At 54.3% G+C, this 24,241-nt stretch overlaps 1 protein-coding gene across 1 annotated transcript in view; it reads right to left on the reverse strand.

Annotated features, from left to right (window-relative positions):
• Positions 1-24,235, reverse strand: part of CACNG3 (calcium voltage-gated channel auxiliary subunit gamma 3) — a 45,086-nt gene extending 20,851 nt beyond the window's left edge. Inside the window, exon 1 of the mRNA XM_019541836.1 lies at positions 23,984-24,235. Coding sequence (XP_019397381.1) covers positions 23,984-24,194 — 211 coding nt within the window. The 5' untranslated portion in view covers positions 24,195-24,235. The remainder of the gene's footprint in view (positions 1-23,983) is intronic.
• Between the last annotated feature and the right edge of the window lie 6 nt (positions 24,236-24,241).

The following is a 24,241-nucleotide window of genomic DNA, read 5'->3' on the forward strand; positions in this document are numbered from 1 at the left end:
CACCTTCAGGAGCAAACTGGATGCTTATCTTGCTGGGATCCTATGACCCCAGCTGACTTCCTGCCCTTTGGGCGGGGGGCTGGACTCGATGATCTCTCGAGGTCCCTTCCAGCCCAAACTTCTATGAATCTATGAAATTAAAGTTGGGCAAAGTGATAAGCAACTGAAAACAGAGTCTTGAGAAGGGACGTGCGATGCAAACAGCAACAGGCAACGCTCCTTGTGCTGCCAACGGCTGTTTAGTCATGCCTCGTTTGTCAGCCTTGCCTGGCTGCCCCAACTGGCACAACACGCCCACCCCAAATTTTCACTGAGAATCCGAGCCCGGTTACACCAGGCGCTGCATTCGCCTGCCGAGAGCCTGTCCCTGCTCCAAGGACTTTGTGCTCGACACACGCTGCCAAACAAGGGACTGGAGATGGGAGCCGGAGTCCCAGGTCCCCCCGGGCTGCAGGCCAGAGGCACCCAATGCCACGCCCGAGGTAACGCTGGGGTCTGAACTCGGCATCCGCTCAGCTGAAAGGGCTTTGCAAGGCCACCTGCGTGCTTGTAGGGCAAGCCTTAGCACAGACACAACCGCTCCTCCAGGTTGTGTTTGGACACGGGCGCCCAGCCCTCCCCCACGAGGCGCCCAGGCACGGAGGAGGTGCACGCGCAGCACAGACGAACGTCAAACCGCGCCGTACTCCCACGGGTCCGCCTAACCCAGCGTCCCGTCTCTCGCACCGGCACAGAAATGGACTTGAAAACGCAAGGCCAACCTGCTATTTTCCAAACCACATTTCTTCAGGGCCGGCTCCCTGGCCAGCGTCACCTGGCAAAGTCCCCTTGACGGCTTCCTCGCTGAGAGCAGGTGGCTCAAAATGAGGAGCGTGGCTTAGTCGCGTCTTGGGCAATGAAGGCAGCATCTCGGCCACGAGTTTCGATTCCTTTTGCCCCTAGACCAATACGGCTACAACCTGGGTACCACCTCATACCTAAACGGCTTGACGTGAGAACTTGCCCTCACTCAGGGACTTTCCTTGTACAACTTCCCTCCTATTTTACCCCAGCGAGTGATCAGTGTCCGAGTGCTTTCCCTAACCCAGGGAAGAGACTGCACAAAACCCTGGGCCTGGCATGTCTCTCTCCTGCTGTGGACAGGTCACACTCATGGACCCGCAGCAAGGGAGGTCCACCATCAGCAAAAGGCGGGTGAGACCTTGGACCCGGCTGGGCTTGAGCTGTTTGTGCCTGGAGAGACGACTGGCACTTCCCATCCTCCTGGACCGATGCACCCGCGGGGATGCTTTCCAGCGGGAGTGAGAAGGGTAACGACGGCAGTGCCCCGGGGAGACCTCAGAAGGACCCCCACCGCCCAGGGAGGGCGGGGAAATGCCCCAGGTGCCAGCACGCCTGGTCCGGCTCAGCCAGGCCAGGCAGCTCTGCAACAGTTTGGATGGGTAAGCAGCTCCGTGCTAGCAGAAGGGCCGTTTTCTGTATTTCCTCTGAGCAAAACCTCTTGAATCTAAACGAAAGCCCCCAGATCTGCTGCCAGAGCCCGACTCCTCGGGAGCTGACAACGTCCTCCTGATGCCGGCTGCAGCTGTCCCCGTTCCCGAGCTCTGCGCGTGCTTCGGTTCCCCCACGGTTAGTCACCAGCCCCCAGCCGGGCTGGCGGCAATGTCACTCTCCCACCTACACGCCCTCCCTCCCGCGGCGGGCAAACAGAGACGGACGGGGCGTAATTAAAGAATTATTTCTTAAGTGACATCAGATTTCCTTCTCTCTCCTGCAATCATCCTGCTGCTGCTTGGGCTGGCGTGGCGACCGCGCGGGTTGGCGAGCTCGCGATCAGAGGGCAGGTGCCACCGTGTGCCCTGACGGACGCCCCGACTGCCCCGGAGGCGTGTGCTCGGTGCGGGCGGCGTGCGGCGGGGCTGGGCCGCGCGGCGTCCGCGGGCACGGTGACCTTTGCGGCGCCATAAAACAGGAGCGGTGAACAAGGCCAGAGCTTCATCCAACAGACCCGTCGGAGGGCGCGAAACCAATAACAGAAGGAGAGGAGGGGAAAGGGGGAACAACGGAGCACCAAGTCAGCAAGTGGCTGAAAGCAACATTAATCAAGAGAGCAGAGGGTAGTTCTTTAATTGCACAGACACCGCGCCAGGGGCCGGGGCAATAAACAAGAGAGATTGGAAGGGCTCTTCTATTAGCATAAATTTGACCTGGTGGGTATTGCTGAAACCTGGTGGGAAGGTTTGCATGACTGGAAGGGAAAAAAAAATCAATGGTCAAAACCTATTTAGGAAGGACTGTGGGGACAGAGGGGGAGGAGGAGCAGGACTCAATGTCAAAATGGTTTTACTTGTTTTCTGACAACTTGGAAGCAAGTTACCTCGAAGGCCGACGAATCAATGTTGTAAAACATATGGCTCGAGATGGGGTGTTAGTTGCTGTCCACCGCACACCATCAAATCATCCTGAAGAACGGGACGAGGGGCCCCTTACACACCTTTCTGCACCAGGTTGGAGAAAGAGCTTCATCATCACCGAAAACTTCAGTCTGAGCCGCGTGCTGGAGGTCTCGTGCTTCCATCACCGAAACATCCTCCAAATTTCTAAAAATGATAGCTGACAACTTCCTAACACCAAAAGCATTGCATCGAACCCAGGAGAATCCTATTTTCGACCTCCTCTTGACAGCCAAAAAGGAACTGAGCACAGAATTAAAAAGGAGTGGTTGCTTAAGAAGTGTACACTTCTGACATGCAAACAGAATAAAACCCCAAATCATTATACACGTGTTCCTGGTGCTTGAAAGTGGTCAGTATAACAAGCTGAAAGCTATTATGAGACCAAGCTGTTAGGAGAATGGATTTAAGCACAAAAATATGTACAACGACAGGAAATGAGGAAAGCGCATTTTGCTAGACACCCCAAAAGCCACAGTCCCACAAGTGAGAAAGATGTCCACGCTATTTTAGATACTAACTTAGCTTGTGGGAGACTTCAAAGCAGTTATAAACAAAGGGGGGGAAAGTGGAAGCCATGAGTAATTACGGTAGTGTAAATCAGAGGAGTTGTAGGACACTGACAAGGGAAGCAAAAGAGCACAAGGAAAAAGACGGTCTCACGGTGACTGGTTCCTGACCCCGTGTTATTTAACATTTTTAAAGAAGTTTAGAAGAAAACAAAGCATCATTACAGATGAAGATGTAGTAGATGATGCAAAGGCCGGTGTATAATACACCACAACAGAGAAGACAAGCTATTGATACACAGCAGTTTGGATCACATGGCAAGGTTGGGAACAAGGTGCCTTTTAATACTGCCAAAGATAAAAGCTGTACATCTAAAACCCAGAGGTGGTGTCCAGGGGGGATCCCATCTTGGAGGCCGTGAGTCCTGGAAGGACTTGGGGGGTCGTGGGAGCTCCTAGCATCACATGGGATCCCAAAGGGCTATTGCAATCCTTGGATGTACGAAGGGAAAAATCAAGCAGGAGCAAGGAGGAACACGTGCCTGGAAAGGAGTCTCCTGGACCACCAGGTCAAGAGGTTTTATTACCCCTGTCCTTGACACTGGATTGCCGTGACCCATCTTGGCATCCACAGCTCAAGATGAAGACATTGGCAAATAATTACAGGAGTTTATTGCACTGCAAAGGGAGAGATGCCAGGAGCTCAATATAGCTTGCCAAAGAGACGAATAAGGGTGCCTCGATCGCAGTCGCTGAATACCTAGGCTTGGAACAGCCATTTGCAGATAAACACATCCGGCCTGGAAATAAAGCCTGCTAACCCTGCCCTCAGCAATGAGGATCCTTCCAAACAATCCACCTGAGCTGTGGTGGATCCCTTGGATCTGCAGATGTGCAGCTCCAAACTGGAGGCTTTTCCAGAAGACCTGCCCCGTTCAATTCAGGGAAGTGCTATGCACAGAAGATGGGTGCAGCAGTCCTTCCTGGCTGTGCCATCACGACTAGCTTTGAGCAAGAAGAAAAGAGTGGGGAATAAAAAAGGTTAGTAAAGCACTGGCAAAGGCTCCCCAGAGAGGTGCTGGACTCTCCATCCCTGGAGGTTTTGAAGACCCGGATAGACAAAGCCCTGGCTGGGATGAGGTAGGTGGGGCTGGTCCTGCCTGGAGCAGGGGGTTGGACTCAGTGTGGCCTCCTCCCAACCCTCGTGTCCTATGACTCAATGGGCTTGAGGTGGCCAGGATAGTAAAATTAGCCTAGGATCATGACCTCTCCCTCCCCACATATCATACGTATACATAGACCTGGACAGAGGTAGGATTGCAGATAAACTGGCTCAATTTCTTCAATTCAAATACAAACCCATCCTCTCTGAACTCTCTGGAAATGGGGTGTGCACCTCTTGCTAACACACACAGGACAGATCCTCACTTCAACAGCCAGCATTAGTAGCCCAGTGCAGGCTGCTCATTCAATCACACAGGAGAGCTCAGCAAAACCATAACACCTTTTAGGCTGGGAGTTCAACCTGCCTGGGATGATGTGCTTACCGCAGGCTCCAGCGCGCATGGTTGTTATCAAAGGTGCATCTACACATGCACTTTACTGCACATTAGCCTATTTTAATGTGCCTTAAAGCATCACAAAAAAACTCATGCTCTTTAGCTAATGCACATTAAAATAAACTAATGCCCATTTTTCTAGTACTCCGCAATGGAGGTACTAGATTTAATGCACATTACCTAAAGTGCATTAATTGGATGTGTGGACGCACCCACAGAGCTTACCAACACGCCCTCCTCACCTGCTCTGAGTCCCGTCTATCCGTGACATAGCAAAGCCTCCTTAGTGGATGCACTGAGTCGTTTCATGAACAGCAAGAAGAGGACTTAGCGCAGGCTTAACGAGTCTTTGCATTTATCAGGCGGGTGAAGCAGTCAGCCTGCAGTCGTATGACGCACGGCAGCAGTGCTAGACACGCGGTAATCCTCTGGTTACGCATGGTGGGGATCGGACGATGGTGCCACTCACCACTCTGCTCCAGCAGACACCGAGGGTGAAGGAACTGTCGTTAGCTTAATTACTGTGTGCAAGAGAGCGAATCCCCCCGTGCCCTCTTTTTACGCTCTGATCTCATTCGCGTGCTACAGATGCCGAGTTGCATTATGAGCGCCACGAAAAGTAAATGGTTATTCAAAGACGCCGTACAACGTGGGATATCGCAGATAAATATATGTAAATCGCCATGGAAATCACACCGCTGGAGCCTTAGCAAGACTAAAAAGTTGCCAAAAGGCATTTCAGACTTCCAGAGCTTGCTGCGCGAGCATTAAAAAAGGTCAGTATTTCTGAAATAAGGATCTTTACAAATAAACACATTTGCTCGAGACTTGGTGAGTCACACTGGCACGCAGCTCAGAGCCCCGCCAGCGTAATGGTTTTGACAGGCCATGATCAGGGCGATCTTTTCATGTTTACAGTTCATCGATAGTTTTCCAGCCGCACAGTCAATCTTTAAGCCGTGCTCAGGCTGGGAGGAGGTGCGGCGGCCTGTTTTCACTGCAAAACCACTATTAGACTTCCTCCCCCCGCCCTTCTGTACTGCGCGTTTGATGCTAAGTATTTGAACTTCAAATATTGGACTGTCACTCAGAACACCTGCCATTACTTTCCTCCTGTCACATCTCCTTAACGATATAAATATTTGAAGTTTTCAGCGTGTGCACTTAAAGAGAGTCTATCCATCAAAGCCTATTTATTTCAGGGAATTCAATGGGTACCATGCTGGGTGTTTGCTAATACGCTAGTGGGGAAATGATTGCAAACCACAATGATGGCAGGTTCAAAAATTCATATTTAACTCGCAAGCCGGAGAGATTTAAGACCTCTCCTAGAGATGGACAGTGTCACCTCTGGAAGAGAGGCTCAGCTGGTCCAGGCGTCCCAGTGAATGTGCGGCACTTAATTCGAACACTCCTCAATTGAATGCACTTATCTTCACAGTCTCTTCTGTGATCTCCAGACCAGTGCTATTGTCCCCACTTAACACCCAAGGCCCAGAGACACCGAGCCCCGGGGTCTCCAAAGCCACCAGTGATTTGGGGGATCTGCGGCGTAGGTCGGAGCCGTGCTGGTCTAAGGACACGGGCAGACAAGGCTTTTTGGGTAAATCCGATATCAGAACAATGCAATAGTTGGAAAAATGCTTCTTTGCAAGCTTTCGGGTACAAACACCCTTCTTCTGGCAGAGGAAGCATTGCTTTGTGCTCTTCCAGGATGAAGAAGGGTGTTTGTTCCCAAAAGCTTGCAAAGAAGAATTTTTCCAACTTTTTGAGTCGGTCTAATAACAGATATGGGATTTACCCAAACAGCCTTGTCTGCCTCGGGGGATCTGCAGCACCTGAAGGGCAGGGAGCTGAGCACCCCCCCGGGGTCAGGCAGCCAAAACCATTTGGGACTTTCCCGGCCCGCTCTGTGACTTGAAATCCAGGCAGGCTTCTCCCCGCAGGGCGCAAGGAGCTGGCTTTTCTGGTTTGCTTGCGGCCTGGAGGCTGGGATCCATTCGATAGTACGCTGCCTGTAGCACGCTCTCCCCAAACTTTGCATAGGGCAATGGGCTGGGCTGTGGGGGCAGGACACCTGCATTGCAATGGCACAAGCCAGCACTCCAAAAACAGGGAGTCACAAGCTGCGATCGAGGCCAGAGGCAGGGTTCGGTCCGGGGCATGGACGCAGCAAGCCAGGCTGAAAACTTCCCGCTATCTGCTCAGAGCTTATGCAAGACAAGGCAGAGGGGGCCCTTGCACCGAGCCTACTTCCAGCTGGCGGCTGGGACCGAAACGAAGGCTCAGACCGCGGTCAGACCTCGCGTTCAGAGACAGACGGCTCATTTGATCCCTCGTTACTGGCCACACCGTCCAACTGGCTTCAGTCTGTCAGGCAGGCGCGAGAACAGTCCCCGGGGGGAATGAAAAGCGGAGGTGGTTCAAGCACCTACATTGAACACCTTCAGGAGTAAATTGGATGCTTATCTTGCTGGGATCCTATGACCCCAGCTACTTCCTGCCCTTTGGGCGGGGGGCTGGACTCGATGATCTCCCGAGGTCCCTTCCAGCCCTGATGTCTATGAAATCTATGAAGTCCCACCGAAGAGAAGAGCAGGCCCCATAGACAAGTCCTCAGTCTCTGCCCAGGTCATTTCTGCTCGGCGCACAGGACTTCCCACAAGGAAGCTTTCCCCTAAGTATCGTCCGCAGGTGGTTTCCCGAGCCCAGCGCGTGTTGGCTGCAGGCGTACGGTTCGCTTTGCGCTCAGCTGAGCCTCGCGGCTCTGGGAGGCCCCCCCGCGCCGTGGCCGAAGCCTCGGGGATGCTTCCCCTTGCAGGGCAAAGGGGCTCCACCTCGCTTGCCCTCCTCTCCCCGCTGCCCACGTTCCCGCCGTGCAAGCCACGACGCATCCAGGCCTCTCGCGTGCCTGCACTCGAGGTGCGACACCCGCCGGGTGTGAACCACTCGTGCTTCTGCGCACGCGGGGTGCAACCCAAGAGCAAGTGCCTTTGGGAGGCCGCCTTGGCGAGAAGCTAGCTCAGCTGCCTCCCCCCAGGTTTCTCCGATCTGACTCAAAGCAGGGAGCGTTTTGCTGGAATAGCTCTGTTGCCTTGAAACAATTTGAACTCCCACTCAGTTTTTCTTCTTGGAAGGCAGGGACTGAATATAGATTGGAAGGAGGGAGGGAGAAGGCGAGCGGGTCCCAGAGCGGGGGGATGGGTGGGACGAAAACTTCCCGTCTCGCATGTTCTCGTGAATTCTGCTCTTGCACCAATGCGACGCGCGGCCCGATCCGGCGGGGCGGCCGACGGTGGGAAGTTTGCCGTGAGCCCCCTGCACGGCGCCCGGGGCCCCAGCCACTGCCACGCGGCAGAGGGAGACCGAGCACGGCCGGAGCCTGCAGGCGCTGTGCCGGCCTCAGGCAGATCGCCTTCCCGGGTACTGCAGAAGCACCCGGTCGTCCAAGCGTTCAAATCCCACTGCCAGCACGGCCGCGCTCCCTGCAGCCAGCTCCCACCCGCGAGGCTCCCCAGGCGTTGGCTGCTCCTCGCCCGGGCTTTGCTTCTTTTCCCAGCGCTCGGCAGCAGCAGAAGCGCCGTCATTTGGCCCCGAAGTCCTAGGAAGACAACATTTTTACCGGGTCGTAGGAATCAGAGGTGCGGACAGGGGAACAAGGTATACCATGTTGAAGCAGCGGGACTTCCTTGGCCTAGGATCAGGGGAAAATAGGGCTGAAAGGGACATCAGGAGGTCATCTAGTCCAGGCAGGAACACCTCGACTAAATCCCAGCCAAGTGTCTGACCAACCTGCTCTTGGAAAGCATCCGGGGGGGAGATGCCACAACTTGTCTGGGCACGAAGCTTCTCCTCATCTCCAACTTAAATCTCCCCCGCCGCACCTCGAGGCCTTTGCTTCTAGTCCTGCAGCCACAGAGAAATCGCATCTCCATCCTCTCCGTAACTCTCCTTTGGGTATATTTCATCAACCCGTCCACCCTGCCCCTCTTCAGTCTCCTTTTCTCCAAAATAAAGACCCCTAGTTGATTTGCAAATGACTCTCCCATTAATACAACCCAACACACTAATGGCCTTTTTCTGTGCAGTAAGAGCTCGTTGTTGGCTCATGTTCAGCTTACGGCCTACGCTATGAAATCTACGGTAACCGCCAGGTCCTTCTCTGCAGTCAGTCCCCCCCCAGCCCGTATTTGTGCATGTAGTTATTCTGTCCCACGTGCAAGACATCACACTCCTCCTTGTTGCATTTCATCTGGTCTGCAGCAATCGCGCCGTGTGTCAGCAGTATCCCACACCAAGTCAAAGATAAATGGCAGCAATTTAACAACTGCCCCCGGTTAGCGTCCGCTCACCACGGCGTACGGCGGATCCCAAAGCAGTTACTGCGGACAGACCACCCGGCAGCGAGTCTCCCCAACCCCCGTAGAGCTCAGCAGGCTTGGACGGTCTGTCCACACCCGAAAAGCAACACGTCCTCTAATGGCTCTCTCGTGGATACAACTTAAAAGCCACAGGAGATAGGTAGTCATGACCCGGAGCCGTGCTAGCTTTCTCATCTGCCTCTCAAAACCAGGATTTATTTTGTACTCAGAGTTGAGGAAGCACCAAAATGCAGGTTGCCTGTGCAAGCTGAAGTTGAACCCGCGGCATATCCATCTACATCAGCCGATCATCTTTAATTGCACCATTACGCAGGCCTCGTTCCCGCCTCATCCGCAACACAGGATGGCAGCGCTCACTTAATCAGCAACTCATCATTATTTTGTTTTACCTCCTACAGGTCTTGCTCTGTCCCCTTTGCATTCAGATGAGCTGAGCTTCCTCCTCCCCTCTGCGTGGGCTCGGCAGGAAGGTTATTGCAAACCCCACGACAGGCGCTCTGCTCGGTTATCTGGCCCAGACCAGCCCCAGCTACGACTGCAGCGCAGGGCCTGCTCGTAGCTACTGAAATCTAAGAAATCTCTGCCGAGCCTGTGCAAAAGGCGACTGCTGAATGGCTTATACCTCAGCCAACATTGGGAAGGATTTCACAGGGACGGCAAGAGATGCATCCCAGATGCAACGGCGACCCCCTGCCAAAGCCTGGCAGTGCTCGAGCTACTCAAAGAAAAGCAGCCAGATTTTTTCTTTTCTTTTCGGTGTGGGTAAAACAATGCATTTCCCCCTATTTTTTTTAAATTGGCTAAAATTTTACAAGACACCAGATGTTTCAGCCTGAGACAGACGGCCGGATAGGAAACGTGCTAGTCAAAGTGGTCCAAGTCTGGCAAAGTTGTAAAGCAACTGGACACGAGTCCTTCCCACGAGAAGCGGTAGGCAGCACTCCCAACAGCCAGCGCCACCAGCCCTGCCTCCCCTCCGACCGGGGCGGGCTGGACCGTGACTGGGGAAGATTTCCAAAGCACCCAGGACACAAACCCTCCCCAAAGGCCGGTGCAACTGGCTTTGTGGCCCCTCTGGAGCTCTTAAAACCCCTGCTCTGTGCTTGTGCAAAGCTGCTCCCGAGCGAGGGGGTGCAGAAAGCGGTCACCCAGCTGCAGCTGGTCTTTAATGAGAGGCTGGACTCACCCGTGTGCTCGATTCCTGCTGCAGGCACAGCCCGCGACCAGCATCTGCCTGGCACCCGGCAGGCACAAAGGGACCGGCTCTTCCTGCAGCAGAGATGCCCGGATACACGGCGAGCGCCGCGGTGCAGCTGACACGAGTGCACAGGCATGCGCTGGAGGCCGCATGTTTCACATCTGTTTTACCGCCCTGCTCACTTGTGCTAACGAGGCACCATAGGCCCTGGACCTTTGTAGGTCCCCCCTGCGCAGAGATGCGGCTGCTGTAGAAACCCCGCTTCGTGAAGGGAGGCACTTACAGATGTGTCTCACTTGGACTGCAAACAGGCAGGGGAAAGAGAGCAGCTGTTATGCCTGTGTTTGAGGACCAGCGAGGAGCTGAACTGAAGTCGGTGCTCCAGACGCACAGGAGGATTCGGGGCTTCTTCGCGCCCCAGCTCACACACCTTCCTTGGAGGGGGCGGACCGGAGGAGAGCGTGGCAAACTCCATACGCACGATAGCAAGGCGGTCAGGGCCGGCTTGCGAGCACGGTGCCGATCACGGAAATGAAAGCTGTTGCTCCAAACACGCATGAGGGTCGGTCCTTGCTCGCTGGCTGGCTGCACCTTGTAGACAACTGCCGATTTGTACTCCCAACCCAGAAATTTGCCTGCATGTCAGTTTGCCAGATCAGGAGGCTAACGATGATAGATGGCGCACATCTGGCAGACGGCTCCGGAGCAGATGCTGCGTACCGTCCTGATGCTTTGCGATTTCCAGAGCGAGCGACTGGGGTAGTTGGAGACAGAGGTTCAGAAGCAAATCCGGGTTGCTTTATCACTTTGCCCGCCTGGCCATATTGCAATAGCTTTCACTGCACCCGCGCTGGTGACCTGAGCTAGACGGAGGGCTTGGCAGGTGTTTAATGTGACTCGGGGCTCATTACCAGCTCAATGAACTGTCAGGGGAAAGCTGTAGTTTTGAAGGCATGCACCAGCAGTGACAGAGCCCACGTCCAAAGGCGCCTGGTCCCATTCTTTCTCTGCATGCCTTACAAATGATAAGCACTCCTCCAGATTACGGAAGACACCATTCGTTGTGCTGCTGAACGATACCGCGGAGGGGAGGGAGAGGGCTCGGCAAGAGAATGGCTGTTGACTTGTGGAGTCCATCCCGGCAGGGCTCCTCGCGACTGCTGACGCGCTTGCATCGAGGCACTCGGTGACAGCTGCAACCGAGGCCGCACCAGCTGGCGGGCCGGTCACTCGCGTCCAGACGAGCGTTAGCCAGTCTGTTACAAAAGAGGTTTCCGTTCGCGTGGCAGGGGGACGTCGCATCCAGGGCGGACGCAGGCAGCAACACAACGGGAGCGACTGCGGGGCCTCGTCTACAGGACGGAGCCCCGAGGTGCCCGCAGGAAGGAGCTCGCAGCTAACCCTGCCCGCCGGAGATGCCCAACGGGCGGCACCACCTCTGCTGCAGCTCCGCGAACCGTCTGCCTGACGTCTTCGTAACCGTGTCCCTCTCCCCCTCCCTCTTCCAGCTGATTCTGCTCGTTTCTCGTCTTTGCTGGTTTTGTAGGGTCCCACACCGGTCTGGCAAAGTGCCTGGCGCCTTGCAGGGCGAGCAAACAGTGCTAGTCCGCTCCTGGCACACAGCCCAGCTGCAGCATGCCCCCATGTCATTTGGACCCAGCCCCTAACTGGCTAAATACCCCAGGGAATAGCACGACGTCCTGCAATGGCTTTCCCCCGGCCACGCGCCCTCCGACCGGGAAGCACTGCTCGCACAACTTCACACGCCGCACCGGGGCCAGGCAACGGGCAAGCGGATCTAGCAGGTGAGCGACCCACCTCCCACCCCCTGGGCCTCCAAGACCACGCAGAGAGTCACGGTCGTGGGAGGCGGGGGGGCACCCAGCCTGCACGGGCTGCAGACCGCAAGTCCGGAGCCAGGAGCGCTGCAGCCAGGGGCTCGCTGCCCATTTCACCGGCTCTGCGCGCTCTTCTCCAGGCTGGCTCGGCCAGCTCTCTCCTAGGAGGACGTGCTAGTCTTTCTTCCAGGGAGCAGCGGGAACCGCCGCTGGATGCACGAACCACCCCGCCATGGGTCAGAGAGCACCAGCCCCGGCGAGACCCTGCCTGCCGGAGGACGGATGATGCAGGGGAGACCGGCGGCACCGGCGGGGCAGCACTTTGTAAGAGGTTAAACGTGCCACAGATGCAAACAGCAGCAGTTGGTTGTTAGTAACCGCTTGTCATCTCTCCCCCCGTCCTAAGTCAGGGCACAAAGTACAATCGCATGCTAATTACCGATTCACCAGAGGAGCTTAAAATATGAGCGTCTGAGGGGCACGCAGGCAACTGTCCCCCCGCTCGCACGCCGCCTCTTGTTATCCCCTTGCAAACCGCGCAGTCACGCAGCGAGCCCTGCTAATTACAATATCACCATCGCGTGGCATCCCAAGGACACGGGAAAATGCAGAGAACGATTTCTCTCCCTGCCCGACGTCGCTGCCTGCTCGCGGGGCCGGAACAACATGCCATTTTCTCGTCTCATCTTAACCCTTCACAGTGCAGCACAACAGCCTGGCATCGCTGCGCTGGGTCTTTTTCCACGGGGGAACTGGAACAGTAGGCTAAGTGACATGGACGCTCCTGAACGAGCAGCTCGTGAAAGACGGGGAACTACGTCCTCAACTGAGAGGGGATGGCTCCGAGTTGCCTGGCTAATTGGGAACTACGGGATGGGCCGTCTTGATGCTGAAGGGAGGAGGACCGTCAGGAGCTCAGCGCTCCCGTGGAGGCACCAACTTAAGGTTGGGAGATTTGGAGGCGCTCAGCACTCACCCTGCACCCATCAGGCCCTGCTCTTTCATAAGGCCTGGCCCTTGCCGGTCCTTATCCCAGCACAAGGCTTCTCTCACTTTACCCCGTTTTACTTGGCCGCCCCATCTTGCTTCTCTTCGACCTCGTGCTTCAGTTCGACTTGCAGTGTGAAGCCATCAACAAACGTGAGATATGACGGGAGGATATGGAAATGACTTGAGATCGTATTCACGGGGTGGGGTGTTTTTTTTTTCCTTCCTACAATAAAAAGCACGTACTCGGTACATTCATGTAGCAGTGGCTCTATCAAAGATCAGCAGACACGACACTTCTGCAGAACAAAAGTGTCATTCTTCACACGGGAAGCAGTGCCTGGATACTGAGGTGACGGGTAGATAAGAAAGAGACAACAGGAATCTAAAAAACACAATTGTCATGAGACATTACTTGGTTAGGAACAATAAACGATTTGCCTGCCTTTTACCGCAATGATATATAAAAAAGCTTGTTTTCAAGCCTGTCACTTGCCCTGGGTGAGAGCATGACTTTTGCCAGGCTGAGACAGAGACAGAGGTGCCATGAGACACGTGGCCCAAGGGACCGAGATGCCACACTGAGCTGACCGTCATCATACTTTGTGGAACTACACGTGGGATGGCCACGGGCAAGTGCCTCTGCGCCTGGTTGGAGCCAAGACGGGAAAAACGGCCAACACGCACCAAGCCCCTCCCTGGAGAAGTTCAAGGAGAAAACGTGAGAGTTGCAGCTCCCCTCGTGTCTGAGGATTAAAATGCTGGTACCGTTCTTTATCATCCCCGAGATGGGAATTATAATAAAACAATGGCAAATTAGTCTCACTCATTAAGCCGTCTGCAGCAGAACATGGTGAGAAAGTGAAATCCGCTCCCGGGGTGCCGACTGAAACCAGAATAGAAAACAGCGTAACCTCGCCCTGCTCTCGCTCGAGAGTTAAGTGTTCGGTCATCTTCAGGGACAGGGTTGCGGGCTGCGCGCCCAGCGCAAGGCCCGTGTCTTGGAAATCTAGTTGGTTTAATTAAAGATATCACCTCTGCCACGAGTCCTGATCGCTTTTTCCAGCTACAACCCGGATACTTGAAATACCAGCCGCATTTACGTCTGTTGACGGTGTAAATGCACACACAGATGAGGATGTGCTTTGTGCAGCGTTATGCACCCAGCCGCAGCACAGGGGGATTGTATTCCTTGCTAAGGGGGGTGAGGGTTGGTTTTTCGGACACCTACAGAGCGCAGCCTGTGCATCCCCTCGGCCGCAAAGCACGGGCTCATTCGAGTGCAAAGTGGCTCGTGTCCTAACACCTCTCTGCTGCCTGTACAGTCGGCCGAGGTTCATTTCCCTTCTGAGTCCATCAGGTTAACTCACTTCAAATGTCTCCCCCACCTTCGTCGAGCGAAGGGCCTTCTCTCAAAGGCAGCAGTTTTGTCTCCGAACTTCAATTTAACCAAAAATAGATGCGAGTCTTTATAAGCAATGTTGCCGGCTGATTTGGGTAATGGGAATGATGGGAATAATATTTATGCAGACGATTTTGTCTTATCCCCGTGATGTAAATAATACTTGGGGGTGGGGCATGAATGTCACTGTGAAGCAAACCACCGCCTTACTGGAATTGAAACAGAAGATGTTCCTAAATAGAAAAGTCTCTGCTCGACCTAAGTCCACAGTTCAAAGGTAACAAGAATATGGAAAAAAAAAAATCACGCGTGAATCATCAGGACCCCAGCAGCCCCCAACGCAAAGAGCGGTTCGACACTTTTTCAGCTGCATCCCTGGCTGGAGATGATATCATGAAGAATACAATATTGTCCCTGCGCACCGGCTCTGAAACGTCTGCTTTTTATTGAGCTATTGTGGGGCTCTGTCAATACACATACGCTAAGAAAGAGGATCCCGGTTATCATGCAGGTGCTGTCACTCCTTATCACAGCAGGTGTCTCCTTAATCAAAGGAATCTCTCGACGTGCCCGCCAATACCTTACTTTCCCCTGAAGTCTCGCTTCCCCGGGAGCCCTGGTTCATTCTAGCCAGAGCTTTTGGCACTCACAAAAAGGCCGGCAGAGAGGATGCATTAAATCTGCCTGTTTAACCCCAGAGAAAAGAAAGACACAAATAACCTTCCAGGCGAAGTACGGAGCCTAAATCCCAGCGGGTCTCCGCCGAGCGCTTCTGAAAGGGAGCAGTAAGCCATTTCCTAAATGCCAATGATTAAGCTAAATCAGAGTCAAATAAAAATTGGCTTTTAGGACGGTATTTCAAAGCGTCTCAAAATCAGGGAACAAAGTCCAAGTGCCCTTCCAGCCCTTGCCAAGGCCATGAACAAAGCCCGGTGTCGGGTAGGGGCAGGGGCTATCACTCAGGACTCCTGGCCCCCAGCCCTGTGCTCTAACCACTAGCCAGCACCTCCCTCCCCTTGATGCACACATCCGATGGCTCCAAATGTGCCTTGCAGATGCAATGGGGAAATGCATATCCAAGGACAATGTGGGACTGGGATAGCAGGCTGAGATATTCCTTTTCCATCTGGGCTCCTGCTTTCTAGCTGGGCTCTTCAAAGCAGCCCCACTGAATTGGATGTGGGTGCCTTACTCCCCTTGAAACCCTCATGCTCGCTGCCCTTGAGATTTAACAGTAATAAATGCCATACATCTGCCTGAGGCAGTGGTCGCCAGAAAGGAAAGCCAAGGGCTCGAGCTCTTTCTTCCACATTAATGTATTTATATGTTTTTAAATGCCATTTTATTTACTTGGTAAATGAGGTTGCTGTCTGTTTACTGCAGCGCACATCACGTGCATTAAAAACCCATGGGAAAAGTAATTACTGTGATTCGACAGGCACTTAGCAGAGCCTGCCATCGTGGCCAGCGCATCCGAACGTCTTTCAAGACAGGCGGGGCGGTCACGAGGCGCCTCGGGCGCATGAAGCATCGTTCTCCATCCCGTCCCATTTGGGATGGGCAAGCTTTTCTTAAAGGCTTACATTTCCCAGAGTGGCTGGAGGGTGGGGGGTCCAGCCGGTGACACCTAGGAGGGGCCTGGTTTCCAGATAGCGCCCCGGCAAAATCAGCTCCTTCCCAGACGCACTAGTCACTTGGGAAAATGTACATTTATTTCTTTTTTCAAAGTGCAATCGGCCACCGTCTGATCTCCTGATCTGCGTGCAGTACAGCCAGCGCGTGCTGGAGAGCGAGCCGTGGCCGCAGCGGATCTGCGTGAGCGAGGGCAGGGGCTGAAGACAAACGCTGCGACCGCGAAAACGCGCCAGCGCTGGAAATGCAGCGCTAACAGCTTCCATGTGAGGAAACCCCTACTTCCACCACGCGTTAAGGCCCTGCCTGAGCCACATCCGTACACATGAGCAGGGGCCGTCCCCCTCCGGAAGGCTTTGGGATCTTGCACAAAGGGAAAATGACTTTGCAAAGGTTGCGGTGTCAAGGGTGGGGGCAGCGTCCTGGCCCCCTGCCTTCATGCGCCCCAGAGAAGGACGTCGGTAGAAACGTCTAAGCTGCCCAACGGGATGGCGTGGTACAGACGCCCTCCCAGGGAGAGGGAGATCCCTTTCAACGGGACGGTCTTCCTGCAGCCCAAGCGCTCCCTGCTCCATCTGTCAGCCCGAACTCTGGGTTTCCCGGCCTGCGTTAGCCACCCCTAATTATTTACAGCTATAATGGCAGCAGTGACCTTGCCTGGGAAAATTCCACGCGAGCCTCATTCATATTCAGGCTTCCACCTCTATGAAACAGAAACAGCTCTCGAGATGACAGACTATACAGACGGCGAAGCAGCCATAGCCCGCCCGCTTCCAGGAGCCTGTTCACAGCACACGTTTTCCTCATCACGGGCCACTCACAGCCAATGTGGGAACTATCAATCTCCACCTCCCCTGAACACAGGTTTTCTGTCTGTATAAAACACGGCATCCTCCCCAAAGGGCAAACTCGAGGTCTTGTATCCAAAACAACTTTTTCTCCACCATAAATTCACAGGAGATGGTGAAAGCACAGAGCCGCTCAGGGCCAGGGCTGACTGCAGAAATGGCCAAAGTGGCAGGGTGATTTGGGCACGGGGGTGTTGCCAGTGCCAGGAGCCTGGCAGGCGTTTCATGCCCTTGGTATTTGGTCACCTTCCAAAATCAGGACATCCAGAAACCACCTGCACTAAGTGGGAGGCCGTCTTGGAGGCTGGGGACTGGGTTTTCTGGATCCCGTTGCACGCAAAAGCATTTGGAAAGTGAAAGACCAAAGCATACACCCTTTTGGTGTGGGGGAGAGTACGGAGAGGGTGGTATCCTCAGAGAGACCTTCGCTGCCTTGACAATTACTGGCAAGCCAGAAGGGCAAGGTGGTGTAAATCAGCAATACTCATGGCTTGGGGTGCTGATGAGGGTCTGTTACAGACACCAGCCCAGACAAAGGAATGGGATGAGCAGCCCCTTAAGCATTGCTGCATAATGAGCAGAAATAAAAAGGTGGGTTTTTTTTATCAGTGATGGTTTCAAACTGGTAAATGGGCTGGAGGTATCAGACCACCTTGGAGCTTCTACAAATCATAGCTGGAGTCGTTCGAATACTAAGAGGATTGCAATCAACTTGGGACACTTCTGTATCACACCTCACTGGGGCGGGTAAGGATGAATTGATTGCGGAACTAAAGCCAGCAGTTGCCCAAGTTCAAGTGAATGCAACCAGATGTTGCTGGTTCCAGGCAGACAGCCTCTGTTCTGCTGCTGGAAGGGATGAAAGATGAAAGCGATGTTTTCCCAAAGATGAAAACAGTTATGAGAAAAACTGAGTGGGAAGAAAAATGTGAAAACAAAAGTGTGAACAGTACCTGGGAGCCGTGGAAGGAGTATTCAATGCTCCAAACCCTCTACAACTGCAATGAACTGGGGAAGTAGATGTGAGGGGCTGGCTGGCAGTGACCTGGCCCAGGGGTTTTGAAAGGGCAAAAGATGACTGGAGGATTTGGGATTCCCTTTCCGCACCAATCAGGCCCCAGAGACTCACCCCCCGTGTCCCCTGATTGGCCCCTTGGGTCACCTGGAGGGGGATAAAAGGGGCAGCGCGGCTGACTCAGGGGAGACCAGTGAGGGACATCAAGGAAGGAGCTTCACAGAGCTGGCAAGAGCTAGGCCAGTGGGGTGGGAGCAGTGCCCTGGAAGAGCCGGAAAGAGCAGGACCTGCAGGCAGCAGTGGGACCCTCCGCAGCGCGGGTGCGGCCGGCAGGAGAGGCCCCCGCTGGGCTCCAGGGTCCCCTGGGAGAGGGATCTGAGCAGCGACCTGAGGGGTTCCCAGCTCTGCCTCCAGCTCCCCCAACCCGAGGCCGGGCAGCTCGATGTGAGGCCGGGGTCCGGGAAGGTCGAGACCCCTCGCAGCCTGGAGCAGTGCCCCCAGTGGTGGCTGTGTTCCTGCCTACCACGTGGGAGATCTGGGTTCAAGTCCCAGCTGAGATGACTTGGGGCGAGTGAGCTAACAAAAAGCAAACCTTCTTGCAGTGGAAAGGGGCCACTGTGTTTTCTCCCCCTCCAGGTACCAAGGCCCTATATTTCCTTGTCATTTGACATTTTGCATTTTGTGCCTTTTTTATATTTCACCAACCTGTATTGTTTGCTCTGCTGCTCGCGTTTTATATTTTGTTAACCCTGTTTTTTGTCAATGATTGTAAGTGTCTGACCTTTGTTGAATCCTGCCCCCTCGGGGCATTGTAGTGCCCACTATACCCTCTGATTTATGCCTGTTACGTTCCCAGTATTAAAAGGTACATGGTTAAGCCCCCACTGGTGGTCTGGCTCTGCTCTATAGGGGGAGGAGGGTCCCTACACCTCCCACAGCACTTGTGCACCTGCTTTGATCCATTCAATTGGAGAGGGGTACCTCTTGGAGTACTGCCCGGGTTACATAAAAATAGCAATTCAAATAAAAGAGGTATTTCAAATTTAAAAAGGGGATGTAGGGATTTGTTAGCAATGAGCATAAATCATCTATTAGAAATGCACAGAATAAATCAGGGAAGTTAAAGATATCAAAGTTGAAAATAGATCTATTTGGCCAGGAGGGTTTAGAAGACCAAAGAAAGGATTCTTTAAACACAATAATAGGAACAAATGAAGGATGGTAAAATTGTAAGTCATGTTGCAGAACTGGAATTATTTATTCCATAAATATTTCAGTTCTGTATTTCAGAAGAAGTGACATGATATATCATGCCTTACAGTGACAAAGAAGTACTCTGCATTTCACCAGTAATTAAGCTGAACATTTAAACATTTTTAAGTTGGTAGGACTTGATACCTTGCTCCCCAGAGTATTTGGAGAATGAGCTGAATTGCTTTCTGAACCACTAATGTTGATTTTTAACAAATCTTGACATTCTGGAAGTTGTAGAAAAGTACATTGGGTCACTGGGAAGCCCGGCCGCAGTCCTGGGCAAAACCATGGACGGGCTGGTACAGAAAAGAATGAAGGGGCATCTACAAAATTGATGCCAATCAACGTATTTTAATAGAAAACAGGTCTTGTAAAAAATATCAGCTAATCTTTCCCAAAGAGATGACAAGATTGGCAGCTAAAGGGAACTATGAACATAACAGACCGCTGTGAGGTCTACGGCCGAGCCCATGGGACGCTCTTGTTACAAAATAAATAAAGAAGGCACAAGACCAGCGTAGCCCATCTCAGACGGATTAAGAACTGGTCAACAGGGATACAGCAAACTATCTGCAGAAGGATATTTTTATTGGGGTCCTGCAGGGGTGTGCTATTCAGAGACTTTTTTCAATGATCTGAAGATAGATAGACAGATAGATAGATAGATAGATAAATCTATCCATCTATCTTGACAGTATATAGGTCTTGATAGGTAGGTAGATAGATAAATAGATACAACACAATTGCTTGTAAAATTAGTGGATGACCCCAAACCCAGCAGAGCATTAACTAAATGGAGACAGGCCAGTCACCCAGATAAATCCAGACTGGGTGGGAAAGCAGGCTTGTTTGAACCATATGCATGCTGCTCTGCTTTGGGAGGTTATTCGTCTAGGAAAAAGAGAAGAGTTTAAAGACTGGACACCAAGAAAAGGGCTGGGGACAAACAACTGGCCCTGAGCCCCTCATGAGATGGTGTAGCTAAAAGGGCTACCGCGATCTCTGTCGTGCACCGTGCAGCAGGAAGGGAGGCGACCTCTTGCATTTCAAGAAGAGTCTCAACCTTTGTGATGGATGAAAGAAAAGGTTATGAGGCGACTTGATGCTGGCGGCCCAGGGATCGCCGACTGAACCGGAAGATGCAGTGGGCGCCTGCTGGCGTTGGACAAGCCTATTTTAGAAGGTGCATTTTTGTAAAACAGCAGAGGTGGTGAGCCATCGAAACATGCGACCTCGGGATGTGCTCAGCTCCCCATCTCTTTATGTCTCGACCACACAGCTACCATGCAGATATGCTACAGTTCAAACAAACCGATGGGCAAGACGCAGAACGATGCTCCTGTCCAGCTCTGCTATGCAGGAAGTCCAAAGAGCTGGGGACACCGATCCCTCCTTGCCCTCTAGTCAGCCCCCCGCGGCTCCCAGGGACCTGATCACCCCTTGCCCCCAGCACACTCCTGCTCAGGGGCCAGAAGTGCAGGCCAGGAAAGGCAGCCATTCAACTGCCCGAGGAGCGAACCAGCATCTAGCCCTACATTTCCGAGACCCGTCACGCAGCTATTCTGCAAGTACCCGTTGCTCCAACCCTCCCCACACAAGTACAGGAGTCAGCATTGAGGGGGGCCTGATATCCTATCTACCCACAACGATGCAGGATAAAGTCCAGCGTCAGGGGGCTTCCCAATCGCTACTTCCAGGCCTTTGACAGGAAAAATGGGAATCTGCCCGGCCGCTGGGTTCGGGGTCCCCCCCGTGCCACCGCCCTGCTGCATGACCGTCCCTTCTCTCTGCTTCCAGCCCGCTCCCTCGATGCATCCCTTTGGGTTGCAGGAGTTGAAGACGGGACCGTGCGCTCGCTCCGTCGGGACCGTGCTGGGACCACCGGGTAGGATGCAAGAGGACCGGCAGCAGACGCGCGCCCAGCCTCGCGCCGCTCCAGCGCAGCGCCCATAGCAGGAGGCCGCTGAGGCCATTAGCTTTACGGCCGTCGATAAATCTCTCTCGTGGCATCCACTGAGCAACTGGACGGGGCCACCGTGCCACGGTGGAAACCAGCCGATCACCTTCACAGGTCCGGAGCGATTTCTCCTCTGTAAATCAGGTGCGTTCTGGAGAGTTTCCTTTTCTTTTCCAGCCTCAGCCCAGCGCCTCTGCTAGAGGCCGAACGGACTGGATGGGCCAGGACCCGATCCAACGCAAACCACCTCGGCTGCGGAGCCAGCCCCTCGTCTCTGGGCCTCTCGCGCAGCAGTACAAGCGGGCCCCCGCGAACCAGCGACAGTCGCGGCCACTGAGCAGGTGAGCCAGAGCTGTGGCTCTCGAGACAGGCAGGGTGAAGAGGCCTGTGCTTGGCCATGGGGAGGGAGGTGCCGGAAAGAGAGACGAGCGAGCAAAACAGTGCCACAACATTAAAAAAAACCCAAAACACAGGATTTGTTCAAGCAGCCTGGACTGGAGTCTCCTCCCGCTCAGCTGGCTCGGTCTCTACCGAGGGCCACGGCACGCCTAGGTTACACAACCACAAGGCAGAGGGTCGTGCAAGACCTGAGCTCAACACGGCTGAGTTAACGCAAGTGCAACAGACCTGGACCAGCAATTACCCTGCAGGAAAAGGAGGAAAGCTCTGGCCACCCTTTTCCTAAACCTGAACTTGGCCCCTCAGAGTACTGTGCACTCCCCCCCCCCACCTTTCTATAGCAGTAATACAGTCGAAGAACGAGGAGGAACAAGAGTTCGTAATAAACAGCCACGGAGGACGCACGGGAACAAAACACATTTGTCAAGTTTGAGCAAGACGTACAATAAGATCCCGCAATAAGATATTTGCATGTTGTACAAGTGATAATTAAAATCCGAACGCTGCAATTTAAAACAAAGGCTACGTTAGCACGGTCGTCTGCAAACTCCTGCCTAGACTCGAGATATTGAGTCAACTGGTAATTTGTGTTTTCCAGCGTGGGTGCTCCACATAGGTCGGTTGCGGCTTCATTCAAGATTTATCCTCTTGTGCCTAGGGGCTTTTAGCGGTCACGTGACAGAAAATCGCCCCCACACAGATACCGTGTGTGTCGAACCGACGTGCATTTAAAAGGCAGCCGTGATACAGTCTGAACCCAGCGCTCATGTTGGTCATTTTAATGATCTGCCAGGAGCGCTCAGATAATGGGAAATTAAAAATCGGAGGGCTATAAAAGTTTGCTATTTAATTTCTCCAGCATAAAAGCCATTACAGGGAAGAGTTCAGGGCCTAGCAGCCCTTCTGCACGGCTCACGGGGCACCTGTTAGTGCTCCCAGCATGTTCTGCATTCAGAGAAGATGAGCCCCCTTGGACTGACACTGTTCATTTCCAATTAATGTTAATAGAGGCCAAAATCAAATATTTTCGGTGCAGAAAAAAGGGAGCGTACACAAATTTAGCACAATCGGAGGCAGTCCCTCCAGCAGAAACCAGGCAGCATTTGCTGTGCATGAGAAGTATTTCGTGTACGATCCAACCACCCACCTCACCGCTCAGCAGAGAAGGGAAGGTTTTCAAAGTGACTAGCATAACAGCTGTACAAAAGATATTGAATTAAGGGAGGAAATTCAGAGCTCTTTCATTTCAGCAAAACGTCCCCTCGTATCTCGCTAGCAACGCTGATCTGCTGCTCACCCTTTGCTGGAGGCGAACCCGATGTTTCCAGCATCAGATCAGCCAGCAGATTGCAAAGCACAGACTAATTTCGGAGACAAAAATCAAGAGGGTGTTACGAGCTTCTCGTGTCATGTGGCCAGGCCATCCCTCTGCATTTGTAATTTGGCAGCTTACTTGCTGAGCAACCGAATGGCTCGGCCGGAAATATCTCGGGTGCCGACTCCAATGCAGACAGCGAGCGGCGGGCACAACGGCAGTCGTGCCCACCCAGGCCCCGATTCGGACAGGCGGCACTAGGCGGCATGCAAACACAGGGTCCCCGGGCAGAGATCCTACGTGCCACGGCCCCGCTCTGCAGCGTGCCGTGCAGGACCGGACCCCCGGCAGTGGACGCAGCGGTCTCTGCTCGGGGCAGCCTCCCTCTCCCAAACGACGCGCTACAGAAGCAGGGGCTTAAAGGACGAGCCAGGGAGAGGGAAGGAAGGCAACGCACAAGCGAGCGAGGAGGCAGACGGGAAGCGCTCGTGCCCTTAGTCATCTGCGCTGTGTCAGGCGGTCGTGAGCTTCCACTTGACACGGCCGGGCCCGATCCCGAGCGTCGCACGCCGGGGAGGCCGCGTTTCTAGGAACGGGCTCGGCCTGTCCCCTCTGCTTCTCCCGACAGCGCTAGGGGCAGCGCAGACACGTGCACGGGGGACACCGCGGCAGCCAGGACGCAGAAAGCACCTGCGCCCCGGGCACCTCCTGCCCTCCCTTTCCTCCCCCGAGTAAAGCGGTCTGTCCTCACCTATACTGCGCCATTAGGGCACAGGCCAGGGCCCACGGAGACCAGGGCAGGGCAGCCGGCGAGCCCGGGTTTACCCCCATTCGTGCCCGCACCCGGAGACCGTGCAACGGAGGTGCTGTGATTGGCACACCGAGCACTTCCAGCCGCCCGGGGGCACCGGCGACCACCTCCCCGGGCAGGCGAGGGGAAGGGAGCCGCCGGGCCCTCGTGCCCTGGCTGGCAAGGTGCGCGTTGAACGAGAGCGCTCGGTGGCTGCTGCAGTTCATTTAGAAAGTTATTGCCCAGCCGGTCGCCTCGGCTCTGCCTCGCTGCTCCCTCTCACCGCCGGGCGCGGGCCACGCTTGCGCTTACTGATCGTGTCCCACCCCACCTCCCCCAAACCAGGCGCGGCGGGAGCTGCAGCTAAATTCATCCCCACGCGGGACCGAGCTGGTCCCCTGCCCTGGGGCTGGGGCCGGCCGGGGGGGCGCCCGGCTTCGCCTACCTTCCAGGCAGCACGTCCGCCACAAGCCCGAGTGGGTCATCACCTCCTCGTTCTTGCGGCTCGTCTCATTGTCGCCCGTGGCCTTGGTGCGGCACACGCCGCGCGAGTAGAGCCAGTAGTCCGTGCCCACCGCGATGGTCATGAGGCTGAAGGCGGCGAAGGCTCCCACGGTGGTGATGAGCATCTGGACGCCGCGCTCACACATCCTCATGCTGCTTCATGTCCGCCGGGCGCGGCGGGGCAGCGCTCCGCACCCGC

This window comes from Crocodylus porosus, unplaced genomic scaffold, assembly GCF_001723895.1.
Source record: "Crocodylus porosus isolate Cpor-Errol unplaced genomic scaffold, CroPor_comp1, whole genome shotgun sequence".
NCBI lineage: Eukaryota > Metazoa > Chordata > Crocodylia > Crocodylidae > Crocodylus > Crocodylus porosus.